At 44.3% G+C, this 19670-nt stretch overlaps 3 protein-coding genes and 1 pseudogene across 3 annotated transcripts; all 4 read left to right on the forward strand.

Moving 5' to 3' along the window:
- The first annotated feature begins 478 nt into the window (after window positions 1-478).
- On the forward strand, window positions 479-6702 carry LOC148164317 (protocadherin alpha-5-like). Its single transcript, XM_088023166.1, has 2 exons — window positions 479-2836; window positions 6628-6702. Exons 1-2 carry the CDS (start codon window positions 479-481, stop codon window positions 6700-6702), a joined length of 2433 nt encoding a protein of 810 aa, XP_087879292.1.
- An 82-nt stretch (window positions 6703-6784) lies between these two features.
- LOC148164318 (protocadherin alpha-6-like) lies at window positions 6785-9256 on the forward strand. The gene has a single exon (XM_088023167.1). It carries the CDS (start codon window positions 6803-6805, stop codon window positions 9254-9256), a length of 2454 nt encoding a protein of 817 aa, XP_087879293.1. The 5' UTR covers window positions 6785-6802.
- Window positions 9257-14014: 4758 nt separating this feature from the next.
- Window positions 14015-14516, forward strand: LOC148164319 (SOSS complex subunit C-like; annotated as a pseudogene).
- A 1840-nt stretch (window positions 14517-16356) lies between these two features.
- Window positions 16357-18813, forward strand: LOC148164320 (protocadherin alpha-7-like). The gene has a single exon (XM_088023168.1). It carries the CDS (start codon window positions 16357-16359, stop codon window positions 18811-18813), a length of 2457 nt encoding a protein of 818 aa, XP_087879294.1.
- The last annotated feature ends 857 nt before the right edge of the window (window positions 18814-19670 follow it).

The raw sequence follows: 19670 nt of genomic DNA on the forward strand, positions 1-19670 counted from the left end.
CACTCCCTAAATAGAATAGACCAATACAAATTACTCTAGTAAAGACTGGTGTGGCACGACTAAAGTAGCATTGATTTTGCAGTATTTTAATGAAAACTGATATTCTTTATTATAATCTTAACGATGTATTTAAATTAGAGATAAGGAAAATAAAGAATACCTAAAAGTCATTGAAATTGGGAAATATAAGGCAAATAAAACACAACAAAGTAAAAACTCACCCTTTCATCCACATGATGGCGCTGGAAACCGCAAGTTTGGTGATTGGCTTTTTTTTTTTTCCCCCTTTCCCAATAAAGGAAATCAGTGAATTAGTTTATTTTCCTTAGACAGAAAGGAAAAGGCTACTCCTTTTTTTAGTCTGCTGCTGAGGCTGAAAAGGTGAGCAAATAAAAAATTATAGGAAATTGGGAATTAGGTTTCCAAAAGCTATCGTGTGGTAGTGCAATAGACATTTGAAAATTGCAACGAATTTGCGATGGTATATTCCCAGAGAAGAAGTCCAGGTTCCCCGCGCCTGCTGCTCTCGCTTCTGCTCCTCGCAGTCTGGGAAGCCGGGAGCGGCCAGGTCCACTACTCGGTCCCGGAGGAGGTCAAACACGGCACCTTCGTGGGCCGCATCGCCCAAGACCTGGGGCTGGAGCAGGCGGAGCTGGTGCCGCGCCTTTTCCGAGTGGCGTCCAAAGGTCATAGAGACCTTCTGGAGGTAAATCTGCAGAATGGCATTTTGTTTGTGAATTCTCGGATCGACCGGGAGGAGCTGTGCGGGCGGAGTCTGGAGTGTAGCATCCACCTGGAGGTGATCGTGGACAGGCCGCTGCAGGTTTTCCATGTAGAGGTGGAGGTGAAGGACATTAACGACAACCCGCCAAGGTTTTTCCGACAGGAACAAAGATTATTTATTTTAGAGTCAAGAATAGTGGATTCCCGGTTTCCGCTAGAGGGCGCATCTGATATGGATGTCGGAGCAAACGCAGAATTGAGATACAAATTAAATCCTAATGAATATTTTGATTTGGATGTTAAAGCAAATGAAGAAGAAACAAACATTTTAGAGCTGGTCTTAAAGAAAGCAGTAGATCGAGAAGAAATCCAGGAACATCTTTTATTACTGACTGCAATTGATGGAGGAAAACCTGAACTAACAGGTACAGTTCAATTATTGATCAACGTATTGGATGCGAATGATAATGCCCCCAAATTTGATAAATCAGTTTATAATATCAGATTATTAGAAAATGCACCAAATGGGACATTAGTTATTAAACTGAACGCCTCAGATGCAGATGACGGCATTAATAAGGAAATAGTATACCTCTTTAGTGATCTTGTTCTTGACAACGTCAAATCTAAATTTATAATTGATTCGAATAATGGGGAAATAACGGTTAAGGGAGAACTGGATTACGAAGACTGTAATTTATATGAAATTAATATTGATGCCGTAGATAGAAGTCCATTCCCATTAACTGGACACTGCAAAGTAATAGTAAAACTCCTAGATGAGAATGATAATACCCCAGAGATGGTCATAACCTCCATATCTCTGCCGGTCCAAGAGGACGCTTCAGTGGGGACTGTCATCGCCCTGATCAGTCTGTCCGACCGCGACTCCGGTCTCAATGGGCAGGTGACCTGCACCCTGTCACCCCACGTTCCCTTCAAACTGGTGTCCACCTTCAAGAATTATTATTCGCTGGTGCTGGACAGCGCCCTGGACCGAGAGAGCGTGTCGGACTATGCTCTGGTAGTGACCGCACGCGACGCAGGCTCGCCTTCGCTCTCCGCCACGGCCAGCGTGTCCGTGGAAGTGGCGGACGTGAACGACAACGCGCCGGCATTCGCGCAGCCCGAGTACACGGTGTTCGTGAAGGAGAACAACCCGCCCGGCTGCCACATCTTCACGGTGTCTGCGCGGGACGCCGACGCGCAGGAGAACGCGCTGGTGTCCTACTCGCTGGTGGAGCGGCGCGTGGGCGAGCGTGCGCTGTCGAGCTACGTGTCGGTGCACGCGGAGAGCGGCAAGGTGTACGCGCTGCAGCCGCTGGACCACGAGGAGCTGGAGCTGCTGCAGTTCCAAGTGAGCGCGCGCGACGCGGGCGTGCCTCCCCTGGGCAGCAACGTGACGCTGCAGGTGTTCGTGCTGGACGAGAACGACAACGCGCCCGCGCTGCTGCCGCGGCCGGGGACGGGCGGCGGCGGCGGCGCTGTGAGCGAGCTGGTGTCGCGGTCGGTGGGCGCGGGCCACGTGGTGGCGAAGGTGCGCGCGGTGGACGCCGACTCTGGCTACAACGCGTGGCTGTCGTATGAGCTGCAGCCGGCGGCGGGTGGCGCGCGCAGCCCGTTCCGCGTGGCGCTGTACACGGGCGAGATCAGCACGACGCGCACCCTGGACGAGGCGGACTCGCCGCGCCAGCGCCTGCTGGTGCTGGTGAAGGACCACGGCGAGCCGGCGCTCACGGCCACCGCCACTGTGTTGCTGTCGCTGGTGGAGAGCGGCCAGGCGCCCAAGGCGTCGTCGCGGGTGCTGGCGGGCGCCGCTGGCGCCGAGACGGCGCTGGTGGATGTCAACGTGTACCTGATCATCGCCATCTGCGCGGTGTCCAGCCTGTTGGTGCTCACGCTGCTGCTGTACACGGCGCTGCGCTGCTCGGCTCCGCCCGCGGAGGGCGCGTGCGCGCCTGGGAAGCCCATGCTGGTGTGCTCCAGCGCGGTGGGGAGCTGGTCGTACTCGCAGCAGAGGCGGCAGAGGGTGTGTTCCGGGGAGGGCCCGCCCAAGACCGACCTCATGGCCTTCAGCCCCAGCCTACCTCAGGGTCCCAGCTCTGCAGGCACCGTGAGTCTCAAAAATAATTTTCACAATAATTTTCGTTTTAAATCTTTAATATTTATTATTTCCCTCCATCTTCTTATCTTTATGTTTTGTTTTTTTTTTTTTTTTTTTTTTTGAGAGTGAATGAGTTTATCAGCTCTTTCCTGAGAACAGCTTTTTCAGAAAGAGGGTGAAGGGGTGCACAAAACGGTACGGAGCTGCTGGCGGAGCAGCAGGCCAAGGAAGGGAGAGGCAAAGAAAGCAGGGAGACAGGGCACACGGAAGACACAGTGCAGCTCCTGGACAATCTGGCCCGAGGAGCCTCAGCAAACTGGCAGGCCCCAGGGACTGAGGTGCGTGGCTCCAGGCCTCAGTGAGGGAGGGACATCACAGGCATTTAATTATGTTTTTATACTTGATTATTATCATTTCAGATGTAAGTTCTGTATTGGTACTAATTCATTTACTTAAAATTACAGTTATGCGTAGAATTCATTTTAATTTGTTGCAGATAATCGCTTTGCAGTAATGAATATATTTCAGTAACATTCCCTTTTTTAAGGTTTTCAAAGTTGGCGTGAATGGATTACTTTTCTTTGCAGGATAGAAATTGTTTCCTAAATCAAATTTTAATTTTTCAGTCTTTAGGAAATGTTGTAGGGAGATACTTGTATGACATATTTGGAGTTATTTACCTTCAAATCTCATATTGCAACTGCATTGAAATGTTTTAACGTAGCTATGTCACTTTGCCTTTTCTTTTCCATTGAATATCAGTTATTTTAGTATTTTTATTACACCAAATTAATTTCCTTTTTATGTAATATTTGTACACTGAATCATTCTTTTAAGGTTTCTCTAAACGGTTTTTTTCTCATGATGAATTTGATATTTATGATTTATTTTTTAACTGTAGTGGTTTCATTTATCTTTGAATACGAAATACACTTACATGGTTTACAATGTTACCCTTCCACCTCCAATATCAAGCCACTTAATATACCTCCTTGTACATTTCTAAGGTTTTTTTTGTTTGTTTCTTTCTTTTTAAAGTAATATCTACACCCAAGGTGGGGTTTGAACTCACAACCCTGAGACAAGAGTCACAGGCTCTACTGACTGAGCCAGCCAAGTGCCCGGTCTTCCTTGACTATTTCAAATGTTGCAATTTCTTGATTATCTTTCCACAGATATTTTCTTTATATACAAATAAGCACCCCTCTTCTATTTTAAAACATAATAGTCATATCGCTTTTCCTCTGTTTTACTTAATATATCTTGATAATCATGATGTATCAGTATTTGAGGATGTGTCACATTCCTTTTTCCAGATTTATGGTGCCCCACTTTGCAGATATATCCTAATTTTTTCCCTTACCCTAACATCAACATTTAGTGGAACAATGATTAGTTTTTCTTTAACTTGCATTTTTTTTCAATTGACAAATTATTATATTGCTAAGAAGCAATTTTGAGCTCTCACAGTTGGGAAAATCTTAACATATTCAAATTAGATATTATTGGTATGTTTTGTTTTTGTTTTTTTTATGATGTTATATATCAGTTATATTTCAATTTTAAAACTGCACACCAAGGGGCGTCTGGGTGGCTCAGTTGGTTAAGCATCTGCCTTTGGCTCTGTTCATTATCCCAGGGTCCTGGGATGGAGCCCCACATGGGGCTCCCTGCTCGGCGGGGAGTCTGCCTCTCCCACTCCCTCTGCCCCTCTCCTCAGGCTCCTGCTTGTGCTCTCTCTCTCTCTCCCCCTCTCAAATAAATAATCTTAAAAAAATAAAAACGCACACCAAATTTCAAAGATAGTACAAAACTAAAAATGAAATATATTTCATCAATACTTTCAAAAGTAGTATTTACATGTTGAAATGGTAATATTTGGGATACATTCAGTTAAATAAAATATACTATTAAAATCTCATCTACTTGTTTTTACTTTTTAAGAATGTGGCAACTGGGGTGCCTGGGTGGCTCAGTCGGTTGTGTGTCTGACTCTTGGTTTTGGCTTAGGTCATGATCTCAGGGTCTTGGGATGAGCCCTGCCTCAGGCTGGGCACTGAGCGAGGAGTCTGCTTGGGATTCTCTCTTCCTCTCCCTACTCTCCTCCTTCTCTGATCCCCTCTTGCATTCTCTCTCTCTACTAAAAAAAATGGGACTACTAAGGGACACCCTGCTGGCTCAGTAGGTAGAGTGCATGACTCTTGATCTCAGGGTTGTGAGTTTGTGTATATATATATATTTTTTTGTATATTTACATATACCACATATTCTTTATCCACTCATCTTTTAATGGTCACTTGAGATGCTTTTGTAATTTGGCTTTTGTAATTAATCTGCAGTAAACATAGGGGTGCATATATCCCTTCAGCATAGTATTCATATTCTTTGGGTAAATACCCAGTAGTGGAATTACAGGATCATATGGTAGTTCTATTTTTAATATTTTGAGGAACCTCCATACAGTCTTCCATAGTGGCTGCGCCAGTTTGCATTCTCACCAACAGTGCATGAGGGTTCCTTTTTCTCCATATCCTCGATAACACCTATTGTTTCTTGTGTTGATTTTATTTATTTTTATTTTTTTTAAAGATTTTATTTATTTATTTGACAGAGAGAGATACAGCGAGAGAGGGAACACAAGCAGGGGGAGTGGGAGAGGGAGAAGCAGGCTTCCCGCGGAGCAGGGAGCCTGATGCGGGGCTTGATCCCAGGACCCTGGGATCATGACCTGAGCCGAAGGCAGACGCTTAACGACCGAGCCACCCAGGCGCCCCTCTTGTGTTGATTTTAGCCATTCTGACAGGTGTGAGGTGATATCTCATCGTAGTTTTGATTTGCATTACCCTGAGGATGAGTGATGTTGAACATCTTTTCATGTGTCTTTTGGCCATCTGAATGTCTTCTTTGGAGAAATATCTGTTCATGTTTGCCCCTCCCCACCGCTTGCTTGTGCTCTCTCTCTTGCTCTTCTGTCTCTTTCTCTCAAAATAAAAAAATAAAAACAAAATATCTAAAAAAGAGAGAACCATAGAAGGGGGGGGAGGAAGATGTGGGTTCGGGAATACCTTCAGTGAAAGTCTTATTTGAAACATTGGAAGTGGATGAGAAGACTTAAAGGAAAGCATATACAAAGTTGAGATTGAGAGAAAAGGATGAGCTCATTTGGGAGCAGCTGAAGGATCAGAGCATCAAAGAATTGTGGGTAGATATTCCATGAGAATTTGCAGTGATGAAGTATGTGAAGGAAAATGTTTAGAGGGGGAGGAGAGGGGAATTTAGAAATGCTGTAAAGAATATGCACTAAAGCTTTCTTCCATTATTAAGTAAAAGAAACAGGCTTGGGAGTATTTGATATTCATCAAATAAAGAAAGAATGGACTTCAATAATCTATAAAGTGTTAAAAATGTGGATAAAATTTGTTAATTTAAAATTACAGTCCATTCTTTCTCAGAGCAAAATATAATACATGTCCTATAACAGAAATATATGCACATGTTTCTTCTCTACACAAGGAGTGTAGTATAGCTTGCACTTCTAATTCCCAAACCTACTTCAGATCACAAATTTTCTGAATTGGTTGATAGCAGTAAATTATTGCGAGAGAAGTTGTGTTGCTATGAATTATCTGATCCCTCACCCTACTCTAAATTAATAAAAGAAATTAGACGAGAGAAAACTGGCTCTGCAAATTACGAACATAAGGAGATTTACTATTAAAGTAAGGCAAAATAAGAATTTCTTTAACTTAAAGGACTACAGCTTAGCGCGGTTATGTGAATTCATTTCTTACCCTTTGTAGCCGCATGATGTCGCTGTCTACCATGAAGTCAATCTAGTCATTACAGTATGCAAAATCCATTCCTCTTATTACTGATTAGTTTCACCAGTGCTCAGTGATGGCAGTCGCAGAAGAATTGGATTAACAGACTCGGGATCATACAGATTTTATCTTAATTGCGAGGCAAGATCTTCTGATGGAAATAAAACAAGTATTTGACATGGTTATTACCCTGGAGGGCCGACTGGGATATCAGTATCTGCTGCTATCCCTTCTGCTCCTTGCAGCGTGGGAGGAGGGCAGCGGCCAGGTTCAGTACTCGGTCGCCGAAGAGTCCAAACACGGCACCTTCGTGGGCCGCATCGCCCAGGACTTGGGGCTGGAGCTGGCAGAGCTGGTGCCGCGCCTTTTCCGGGTGGCGTCCAAAGGCCACGGGGACCTTCTGGAGGTAAATCTGCAGAATGGCATTTTGTTTGTGAATTCTCGGATCGACCGGGAGGAGCTGTGCGGGCGGAGCGCGGAGTGCTGCATCCACCTGGAGGTGATCGTGGACAGGCCGCTGCAGGTTTTCCATGTGGAGGTGGAGGTGAAGGACATTAACGACAACGCGCCGGTGTTTCGTTTAAAGGAACAAAGAGTGCTGATTTACGAATCAAGGCTGCCAGATTCTATGTTTCCACTAGAGGGCGCGTCAGATGCGGATGTTGGCTCCAATTCCCTCTTAACCTATAAACTCAGTTCTAGCGAATACTTCGCCCTAGATGTGAAAACAAACAGTGATGACAATACACAAATTGGTCTCGTGTTAAGGAAATCCTTGGACAGAGAGGAAGCTCCCGAACATAACTTACTGCTGACAGCCACTGACGAAGGCAAACCTGAGCTCACTGGCACTGTTCAGCTGCTGGTCACTGTGCTGGACGTGAATGACAATGCTCCCAGTTTCGAACAAACTGAATATGAAGTAAGGATCTTCGAAAACTCGGGCAACGGAACAATAGTCATCAGACTGAATGCTTCTGATCGGGATGACGGAGTGAATGGGGAAATTTCATACTCTTTTAATAGTCTTGTTCCAACCGTGGTTAGAGACCGGTTTAAAATAGATCCAAATACTGGAGAAATAGTAACTAAAGGGAATTTAGATTTTGAAAAATTGAATTTATACAAAATTCGTGTTGACGCGACGGACAAAGGCCACCCACCCATGGCTGGACATTGCACTGTTTTATTGAAAGTTTTGGATAAAAATGATAATGTCCCTCAGATTGCATTGACTTCCTTATCCTTGCCTATCCGAGAGGACGCTCAATTAGGTACTGTTATTGCCCTAATTAGCGTGTCAGATCTCGACTTCGGTGCCAACGGGCAAGTGACCTGCTCACTAACACCCCATGTCCCCTTCAAGCTGGTGTCCACCTTCAAGAATTATTATTCGCTGGTGCTGGACAGCGCCCTGGACCGAGAGAGCGTGTCGGACTATGCTCTGGTAGTGACCGCACGCGACGCAGGCTCGCCTTCGCTCTCCGCCACGGCCAGCGTGTCCGTGGAAGTGGCGGACGTGAACGACAACGCGCCGGCATTCGCGCAGCCCGAGTACACGGTGTTCGTGAGGGAGAACAACCCGCCCGGCTGCCACATCTTCACGGTGTCTGCGCGGGACGCCGACGCGCAGGAGAACGCGCTGGTGTCCTACTCGCTGGTGGAGCGGCGCGTGGGCGAGCGTGCGCTGTCGACCTACGTGTCGGTGCACGCGGAGAGCGGCAAGGTGTACGCGCTGCAGCCGCTGGACCACGAGGAGCTGGAGCTGCTGCAGTTCCAAGTGAGCGCGCGCGACGCGGGCGTGCCTCCCCTGGGCAGCAACGTGACGCTGCAGGTGTTCGTGCTGGACGAGAACGACAACGCGCCCGCGCTGCTGCCGCGGCCGGGGACGGGCGGCGGCGGCGGCGGCGGCGGCGCTGTGAGCGAGCTGGTGTCGCGGTCGGTGGGCGCGGGCCACGTGGTGGCGAAGGTGCGCGCGGTGGACGCCGACTCTGGCTACAACGCGTGGCTGTCGTATGAGCTGCAGCCGGCGGCGGGTGGCGCGCGCAGCCCGTTCCGCGTGGCGCTGTACACGGGCGAGATCAGCACGACGCGCACCCTGGACGAGGCGGACTCGCCGCGCCAGCGCCTGCTGGTGCTGGTGAAGGACCACGGCGAGCCGGCGCTCACGGCCACCGCCACTGTGTTGCTGTCGCTGGTGGAGAGCGGCCAGGCGCCCAAGGCGTCGTCGCGGGTGCTGGCGGGCGCCGCTGGCGCCGAGACGGCGCTGGTGGATGTCAACGTGTACCTGATCATCGCCATCTGCGCGGTGTCCAGCCTGTTGGTGCTCACGCTGCTGCTGTACACGGCGCTGCGCTGCTCGGCTCCGCCCGCGGAGGGCGCGTGCGCGCCTGGGAAGCCCACGCTGGTGTGCTCCAGCGCGGTGGGGAGCTGGTCGTACTCGCAGCAGAGGCGGCAGAGGGTGTGCTCCGCGGAGGGCCCGCCCAAGACCGACCTCATGGCCTTCAGCCCCAGTCATCCACCCTGTCTGGTAGTGGGTGATATGAGCGAGCAACAGGATTTAAATGATGAGCATTGTGCCAAGGTAAGTCTGAATTGTCATAATTAACAGTTAATACATACATGAAATATTAAATTGTTTCCTTAGAATTTTTAAAAATTTGAATAAATTACTATAATCTGTTCATTTTTTCTTTTAACTATTGTAATCTATGTAGTTTGTTATTAGTCTTAAATTAAACTGGAATCAAACATTATACCTATTTGTGGTGCATTTTTAATATGCATAAGTAGTAGTTTTTTTTCTAATTATTTATGTAGAATTTTCACTTCTTTGCATTTGATCCAAATAGCGGTTAAACAGAAATTCAAGGGAACTTGCACTTTGATCAAGTAAATTCATATAAAATCTGTATTCCTCAGACACTGCAAATCTCTTATGTTTGCATTTTATTTGGTGTGTTGCTTTTCATGGAGATATTTCTTCTTTTTAAAAAAGTTTGTATTTGGGTGCCTGGGTGGCTCAGTTGGTTAAAGTGTCTGCCTTCGGCTCAGGTCACGATCCCAGGGTCCTGGGATGGAGTCTGCATAGGACTTCCTGCTTGCTTGCTGTCTCTTTCTCTCTCAAAAATAAATAAAGATTAAAACAAATTTTTACTTAAATTCCAGTTAATTAACATACAGTGTTATGTTAGTTTTAGGTGTAAAATTTAATGATTCAGCACTTTCATGCAACATCCAGTGTTCATCACAAGTGGACTCCTTAATTGGGGTCCTCTATTTAACCCATCACCCACCCATGTCCCCTCTGGTAACCATGTTTGTTCTCTATAGTTTAGAGTCTGTTTCTTGGTTTGCCTCTCTCACCTCTTTCTCTTTTGCTATTTTTCCCCTTTGCTCATTTGTTTTGTTTCTTAAATTACACATATGAGTGAAATCATATGGTATTTGTTTTTCTCTGACTGACTTATTTCACTTAGCATAATACTCTCTAGCTCCATCAACGTTGTTGAAAATAGTAAGATATTCTTTTTATGCTGAGTAATATCCTCCGTGTGTGTGTGTGTGTGTGTGTGTGTGTGTGTGTGTGTATCACATCTTCTTTATCCATTCATCAGTCACTAGGCACCTGGGCTGTTTCCATTTTTGGCTATTGTGGATAATGCTGTTATAAACATCAGAGTGCATGTATCCCTTTGAATTAGTATTTTTGTATCCTTTGGGTAATTACCCAGTAGTGCAATTGCTGGATGGTAGGGTAGTTCTGTTTTTTAACCTTTTAAGGAACCTCCATGCGGTTTTCCAGAGTTGGCTCCACCAGTTTGCATTTCCTCCTACACTGAAAGAGTGTTCCTCTTTCTTCCCATCCTGGCCAACACCTGTTGTTTCTTGTGTTGCTGATTTTAGCCATTCTGACGGGTGTGAGGTGATATTTCATTGTAGTTTTGATTTGTATTTCCTTGATGATGAGTGCTGTTGAGTATTTGTCATGTGTCTGTTGGCCATCTGTGTGTCTTCTTTGAAGAATGTCTATTCATGTCATCTGCCAATTTTTAAGTGGATTTTTCATTTTTTGGGTGTTGAGTTCTATAATACTTAATATATTTTGGATACCAACCCTTTATCTGGTGTCATTTGCAAATATCTTCTCCCATTCTGTAGGTTGCCTTTTAGTTTTGTTGATTGAATCCTTCACTATGTCGGAGCTTTTTATCTTGATGAAATCCCAATAGTTTTTGCTTTTGTTTCTCTTGCCTCAGGAGATATATCTAGAAAGAAATTGCTATGCCCATGCCAAAGATGTTACCGCTTGTATTTCTCTAGGATTTTTATGGTGTCAAGTCTCACATTTAGGTCTGTAATCCACTTTGAATCTATTTTTGTGTATTATTTTGTGTAAGAAAATGGTCCAGTTTCATTCTTTTGCAGGTTGTCCAGTTTTTCCAATACTCTTTGTTGAAGAGATTGTCTTTTTCCATTGAATATTCTTCCCTGCTTTGTCGAAGATCAATTGATCATATAGTTGTGGGTTCATTTCTGGGTTTTCTGTTGTGTTCTGTTGGTCTCCATGTCTGTTTTTGTGCCGATACCATACTGTCTTGATCACTACAGCTTTGTAATATAACTCAAAGTCTGGAATTGTGATGCCTCCAGCTTTGTTTTTCAAGCTTGCTTTGGCTATTTGGGGTATTTTTTGGTTCCATACAAATTATTGGATTGTTTTTTCTAGCTGTGTGAAGAATGCTGCTATCTTGATAGGGACTGCATTAAATGTATAGATTGCTTTGGGTAGTATTGACATTTTAACAATATTTATTCTTGCAATCCATGAGTAGGGGATATCTTCACATTTTTGTCATCTTCAATTTCTTTCATCAGTGTTTTACAGATTTCAGAGTACACGTCTTTCTCCTCTTTGGTTAGGTTTATTCCTAGGTATCTTATTGATTTTGGTGAAGTTGTAAGTGGGATTGATTACTTAATTTCTTTCTGCTGCTTCATTATTGGTATATAGAAATGCAACAGATTTCTGTACGTTGGTATATAGAAATGCAACAGATTTTCTATTCTGCGACTTCATTGAATTCATTTATCAGTTCTAGGAATTTTTTGGTGGAGTCTGTTGGGTTTTCTATATAGAGTATCATGTCATCTGCAAATAATGAAAATTTTATTTCTTCCTTGCTGATTTGGATGCCTTTTGTTTCCTTTTGTTTTCTGATTGCTGTGGTTGGGACTTCCAGTACTATATTAAGTAACAGTGGTAAGAGTGGACATCCTTGTCTTGTTCTTGACCATAGAGGAAAAGCTTTCAGTTTTTCCTCATTGAAGATGATATTATCTGTGGGTTTTTCAGTTGAGGTATGTCCCCTCTAAACCTACTTTGCTGAGGGTCTTTATCATGAATGGATGTTGTACTTTGTCAGATGCTTTTTCTGCATCTACTGGAAAGGTCATATGGTTCTTATTTTTTCTTTTATTAATTAATTTATAATATAATTTCTATTATAATGGTGTATCATGTTGATTTGTAAAAATTGATCCACTCTTTCAACCCAGAAAAAAATCTTACTTGATCATGGTGACTGATTTTTTAATGTATTGTTGGATTTGGTTTGCTAGTATCTTATTGAGAATTTTTGCATCCACATTCATTGAGAATATTGGCCTGTCATTCTCTTCTTTAGAGGAGTCTTTATCTGGTTTAGGCATCAGGGTAATGCTGGCCTCATAGAATGCGTTTGGAAATTTTCCTTCCTAGTCTATTCTTTGGAATAGTTTGGGAAGAATAGGTATTAACTCTTCTTTAAATGTTTGGTAGAATTTGCCTTGAAGCTATCTGGCCCTGGACTTTTGTTTGTTGGGAGTTTTTTGATTACTGATTCAATTTCTTTACTGGTTATTGGTCTGTTCAAGTTTTCTATTTCTTCCTGTTTCAGTTTTGGTAGTTTGTTTCTAGGACTTTATCCATCTCTTCCAGGTTGTCCAATTTGTTGGCATATAGTTTTTTCATAATATTCTCTTATAATTGTTTGTACTTCTGTGGTGTTGGTTATTTCTCTTCTCTCATTTGTGATTTTTTTCATTTGGGTCTTTTCTCTCTTCTTTTTGCTAAGTCTGGCTAGAAGTTTATCAATTTTATTAATTTTTTCGAAGAACCAACTTCTGGTTTCATTGATCTGTCCTATTGCATTTTTAGTTTCTCTATCCATTTATTTCTGCTCTAATGTTTGTTATTTCCCTGTTTCTGCTGGCTTTGGAATTCACTTGTTGTTCTTTTCTAGCTCTTTTAAGGTGTAAGGTTAGGCTATTTACTTGAGATTTTTCTTGCTCTTGAGGTGGCCTGTATTACTATATACTTCCTTCTTAAGACTGCTTTGGCTGCATCCCAAATGTTTTGGACCATCGTGTTTTAATTTTCATTTGTTTCCATGTACTTTTTAAAATCTCTTCTTTGATTTCCTGGTTGACCCATTCATTGTTTAGTCATATTGTATGACCTCCATGTATTTGTGGTCTTTCCAAATGTTTTCTTATGGTTGACTTGTAGTTTAATAGCATTGTGGTTAGAAAAGGTGCATGGTATGATTTCAGTCTTCTTGTATTTGTTGAGGACTGATTTGTGACCCAGTTTGTGATCTATTCTAGAGAACGTCAAGCCCCACATCAGGCTCCATGCTCAGTGTGGAGTTTGCTTGAGATTCTCTTTCTCCCTGAATAAATAAATAAATAAATAAATAAATAAATAAACAAACAAATCTTTTTTTAAAATGGAGAAGTTTTCTCTTAGAGAATACTGAACATGATGGGCATTCCTGGGATCAGACTAACTTATGTAAATGAATACACAGAAAATCCCAATGTGGCTGGACACAGAATAGTCTGCTTTGGTCAAAACATATGGTTTTTACAAGAAAGAGTATGAGATAAGACAGGAAAAGTAATATGAGAAAAAGCTCTTGGATAAGTTAGACTACTTGACTAAGAAATTTTGACTCACCTCTAAAGTCATCTGAAAACTAAAAGTGTGAAACAACAGGAATAAAAGGTGTGTTTCAGGAAGATGACTGTCAGGATTTAGTGAAGGATAAAGGGGGTTGTGGCAAGATAACACAATAAGAATCTATTGAAATAATCCAGGATAGCAGCAATATTTAAAACTCATTTAGGCAGAGTCAGGAGGCAGAAGCCCAGTGGAAGGCCAGAAGGTTGTGGAGCCTCATGTTGGGCTCTGTTTGGTGGCCTCTAAGTGGTGCTCCCTTTCAGAATGCCATCCCAAAGCAAGGAAGTTCCAAGTGCACTTGTGGCCTTGGTGATTAGTGCCAACTCACTGCCACTGAACATAGTTGGAACAGAAAATTGGAACATGGCAGCAAACCCTTCAGGACTGGGTTTTCAAAACAAAAACAGAATTGCAATCTTGGCAGAACTGGGCAATGAGGAAAGAAAATTACTAGTGTAACCAATCTTCAACCAAATCATCCTGGAGCTAGTGATGCACTCTGGAGACTCTTTCTTAAGAAGGACTTTCAGAGGCACCTGGGTGGCTCAGTCAGTTAAGTGTCTGACTCTTCATTTCAGCTGACGTCATGATCTCAGGGTCATGAGATGGAGCCCGTGTGGAGCCTGCTTAAGATTCCCTCTCTCCCTCTGTCCTCCCACCCATGCTCATGCATGCACATGCTCACATGCCCTCTCTCTCTGAAAAAAAAGGACTTCCAGGTCATGCTGAGCAGCAGAATATTACAGCCCAACAAAAGGTAGCTTTGCAGCATGCATGTGCACATTCATCTGGCCGCTTCATAACTCAAGACTCTGCACTTGGGAATCATATTCTTCCTATTTTACTTCACCTTGACCTAGAATGAAGGAAATATTTATAATGAAAGTGACTGTAATATCAAATGCCAAAACTATCATTCAGAATGATATCATTCAGAATTGAATTCAGTGACTTCCAGAATTTTGATGAACATTTATATTCTTTGCTTATTTAAAAGAAAGGTATGTGTAAGTCAAAACAGAAAAGGAGGGTCACCGGGATTTGTGAGCTTTGGAAGCTGTATTATCTGAGTGACTTATTATGTTACCCATGGCTGTAACTTTTTTGTAATGTAGTTTGATTTTTTAACTCTAAATCAGGCTCTGATTTGGATGGTCACATAATTCACCCCTGCAGCCCCCAACTAGTTGGACTAATATGTCCACAATAGATTTTCAAGAACCATTTATAGTACTTAACTTTAAACAAATGAGGATGCTTTAAAAAATGTGAACCAGTAAGCTTAAATAAGTTATATTCATATTTACTGTTTGTAGAATTGATATTAATGTACCTTTTGAGTTTATAGTCAACATGCCATCCTGAAATACTGTTTAACTCATAACTAGCTCCCTTATTCTCCGTTTTAAAAGGAAATCTAAGTTAAGACTAAGGCTACCAACCAGTCTTTATAAAAATTTTTATAAAGCTATGCCACTATACATTATATGACTAAACGGTATTAAAGACAATTAATTATGAGAAATGTGGTTTTAAAATTTGTACCTGCTCTTATTTAGTGTTACCACATAAATGGTATGCCTATGTGGTTTTATTGTCCATTTTTGTGCTAATTAAAAACATGCAAGTTGGAAAAAACTCATTTAGGCAGATATCAAAATTGGAAAGCAATACAGGTGTAATTATTTAATTTGCACTTGGAAACAAAGGATGAGACATTCAAGAAAATTTATTCTGTGAAGTAAAATTAAAAAGGATAAAACCACCCCAATCTTGATTAAAGGACTGCACTAAGTATGATAAATGAGTACCAATATTTATCTAATGAAATAAATATGTTATGAAATAATCTAAATTAAATTGGAGGTTGTAAAAACAGGTAGATACTCATAAAATGTGGAGCTTAGAAAGGATGTAAAGAATAAAGAGATAAGAACCATGAACTTTTGGAACAGAGTTTATAAATTCTGATGAAAAGAGAAATTCAGAATACTTCTTCCATGCAAAATTCACTTAATACAAATGATTCCTCTTCAAAGATCCTCTAAACCTTCTATTATTGTGTTTTCTCAGGAGAAGTATATGAATTAGTTGCTTTTATCCCGTTTCCTAAAAACAAACACCCCTTCTAAATTTTTCTTCCATTAGTAAATACTTGAGACCAAGAGTTTTCTTAACAGAAATCTAAGAAAATGAAGTTATCTGAACTCTGAACAAAATATTTGAAAACTTAGTGTTCCTGCTGTGTGATTCGCTTCATTGTCAGATTTTTATTTTTATTTAAAACTGTGAGAAAACGTGTTTTCAAGGCATAAGGAGATACAGTTATGGTTACACTAAATATTTAGAAGTTAAGTCTCTTAATGCTTTCAGCAAGTACGAGAAGTGTTGTCCTGTGCTTTAACGAAAATGAAGGGGAAAAAATCAGGTGTTAAAATAAAACTTCATATTTATTAATAAAAAGTTGATATTTGTAGCTCATACTTACTATTTGGCCACATGATGTCGCTCTTTACCGCGAAATTTTCTCATTCAAGACAAAACTAAGTCATCCATTTTCATATTGGAAAGACTCTTCACTCTGTTTCTCTAAGCGGATGTTGAACGATGGCGAGCACTTCATGATAGTAAGAAAGAGATAAGAAAATTCCTCCAAATTTTGAGACAAGTTACGATTTGAATTAAAAAAAACCAATTAATTTGAAATGGTGTACTCGATTCGAGGCGACCGGGGGAACTGGCATCTACTGCTGTTTTTCAAAATTCTCATAGCCTGGGAGAGCGCGAGCGGCCAGGTCCACTACTCGGTCCCGGAGGAGGCCAAACACGGCACCTTCGTGGGCCGCATCGCCCAGGATTTGGGGCTGGAGCTGGCGGAGCTGGTGCCGCGCCTTTTCCGGGTGGCGTCCAAAGGCCACGGGGACCTTCTGGAGGTAAATCTGCAGAATGGCATTTTGTTTGTGAATTCTCGGATCGACCGGGAGGAGCTGTGCGGGCGGAGCGTGGAGTGCAGCATCCACCTGGAGGTGATCGTGGACAGGCCGCTGCAGGTTTTCCATGTGGAGGTAGAGGTGAAGGACATTAACGACAATCCGCCTGTATTCCCCGAGACACAAAAGAATCTGTTTATTGCAGAATCCAGGATGCTTGACTCTCGGTTTCCACTAGAGGACGCTTCCGATGCAGATATCGAGGAGAACGCTCTGTTGACTTACAGACTGAGCCCCAACGAGTTTTTCTCTCTGGACGTACCAACAAATGACGAACAGGTAAAACCTCTTGGACTTGTATTACGGAAACCTTTAGACAGGGAACAGTCTCCAGAACTTCATTTAGTGCTCACAGCCACTGATAGAGGCAAACCTGAGCTGACTGGCACCGTTCAGTTACTCATCAAAGTGCTGGACGCCAATGACAACGCCCCAGCTTTCGACAGAACACTCTATGAGGTGAAATTACCAGAAAATGTTCCCAATGGAACTTTGGTAATTAAACTTAACGCCTCAGATTTGGATGAAGGCTCGAATGCGGACATTATTTACTCATTCTCTAGTGGTGTTTCCACAGATATAAAATCTAAGTTCTACATGGATGCATTAAGTGGAGAAATTATAGCAATAGGACATATCGATTTTGAAGAAAGCAAAACCTACAAACTTCGAGTAGAAGCGATCGATAAAGGCTCCCTACCACTAGCTGGTCACTGTACAGTTCATGTGCAAGTTTTGGACGCTAATGATAATGCTCCAGAGTTGACTGTTACTTCCCTGTCTCTCCCTATCTCAGAGAATGCTCAACCGGGCACAGTCATCACCTTGATTAATGTGTTTGACCGAGATTCTGGAGCTAATGGCGAGGTGATTTGCTCCCTAAAGCCCCATGTCCCCTTCAGGCTGGTGTCCACCTTCAAGAATTACTATTCGCTGGTGCTGGACAGCGCCCTGGACCGAGAGAGCGTGGCGAACTATGACCTGGTGGTGACAGCGCGGGACGCAGGCTCGCCTTCGCTCTCCGCCACGGCCAGCGTGTCCGTGGAAGTGGCGGACGTGAACGACAACGCGCCGGCATTCGCGCAGTCCGAGTACACGGTGTTCGTGAAGGAGAACAACCCGCCCGGCTGCCACATCTTCACGGTGTCTGCGCGGGACGCCGACGCGCAGGAGAACGCGCTGGTGTCCTACTCGCTGGTGGAGCGGCGCGTGGGCGAGCGTGCGCTGTCGAGCTACGTGTCGGTGCACGCGGAGAGCGGCAAGGTGTACGCGCTGCAGCCGCTGGACCACGAGGAGCTGGAGCTGCTGCAGTTCCAAGTGAGCGCGCGCGACGCGGGCGTGCCTCCCCTGGGCAGCAACGTGACGCTGCAGGTGTTCGTGCTGGACGAGAACGACAACGCGCCCGCGCTGCTGCCGCGGCCGGGGACGGGCGGCGGCGGCGGCGGCGGCGGCGCTGTGAGCGAGCTGGTGTCGCGGTCGGTGGGCGCGGGCCACGTGGTGGCGAAGGTGCGCGCGGTGGACGCCGACTCTGGCTACAACGCGTGGCTGTCGTATGAGCTGCAGCCGGCGGCGGGTGGCGCGCGCAGCCCGTTCCGCGTGGCGCTGTACACGGGCGAGATCAGCACGACGCGCACCCTGGACGAGGCGGACTCGCCGCGCCAGCGCCTGCTGGTGCTGGTGAAGGACCACGGCGAGCCGGCGCTCACGGCCACCGCCACTGTGTTGCTGTCGCTGGTGGAGAGCGGCCAGGCGCCCAAGGCGTCGTCGCGGGTGCTGGCGGGCGCCGCTGGCGCCGAGACGGCGCTGGTGGATGTCAACGTGTACCTGATCATCGCCATCTGCGCGGTGTCCAGCCTGTTGGTGCTCACGCTGCTGCTGTACACGGCGCTGCGCTGCTCGGCTCCGCCCGCGGAGGGCGCGTGCGCGCCTGGGAAGCCCACGCTGGTGTGCTCCAGCGCGGTGGGGAGCTGGTCGTACTCGCAGCAGAGGCGGCAGAGGGTGTGCTCCGCGGAGGGCCCGCCCAAGACCGACCTCATGGCCTTCAGCCCCAGCCTTCCTCCGTGTCCTGGATCTCTAAATGCGACGGAAGATCCACAAGCTTCTTTGGAGTCCTCTGGAAAGGTGGGTTGCTCAAATATTTCATTCACTTATATATTTATTTTTGAAATGTGAAAGACATTCTTATTGCAGACGGTGTTTTTAAATAGTTTTTACTCGGGGCGCCTGAGTGGCTCAGGTGGTTAAGCGTCTGCCTTCAGCTCAGGTCATGATCCCGGGGTACTGGGATGGAGCCCCGCATCGGGCTCCCTGCTCAGTGGGGTGCCTACTTCTCCCTCTGCCTCTGTCTCTCTCTCTCTGACTCTCATGAATAAGTAAATAAAACATTTTTGAAAAATCTCTTCTTTAAAAAAATAGTTTTTACTCATTTATTCTAGAGATCTGCCAATATTTTCTTATTTATTATTCGGAAGTTGAATACTTTAAGTTTATACCTGCCTTTTGTATTTTGACTTCCAATTACAAATCATTAAAATCCATACGTTGAGTAAATATTTACTGGGTGCTGAAATCAATTTCATTTAAAACCTGCCATGGGAATCATATTGAATTCCTAAAGCTGCGCTGCCACTGTACCTGAAAACTATTCAGTGAAATACAACTTAACTGCTGCACATTAAGAATACTTCAACACCAGTCTATCATTTATTCATTTCTTTTTTAAAAAAGATCTTACTGATTTATTTGAGAGAGAGAGTGCGCGTGCGAGAGAGCGTGGGTGCCTACGAGAGAGGGGAGGGGCAGAGGGAGAAGAAGGAGCAGACCCAGCTGAACAGGGAGCCGATGAGGAGGCTGGATCCCAGGAACCTGGGATCATGACCAGAGCAAAAGGTAGACACTTAAGCCCTTAGCCGCTTAACTAACTGAGCCACCCAGGTGCCCCTCATTTCTAAAGTTTGCATGGTACTTTAGTATATAATCTATTGTTTATAAGAAACCCCAAAGCAGAAATATGTAACTGTCATTTTCTA

The sequence above is a fragment of the Eumetopias jubatus genome, unplaced genomic scaffold, assembly GCF_037043125.1.
Source record: "Eumetopias jubatus isolate StellerSeaLion01/CBP00866 unplaced genomic scaffold, mEumJub1_p1.0 scaffold_5, whole genome shotgun sequence".
NCBI classification, from domain to species: Eukaryota; Metazoa; Chordata; class Mammalia; order Carnivora; family Otariidae; genus Eumetopias; species Eumetopias jubatus.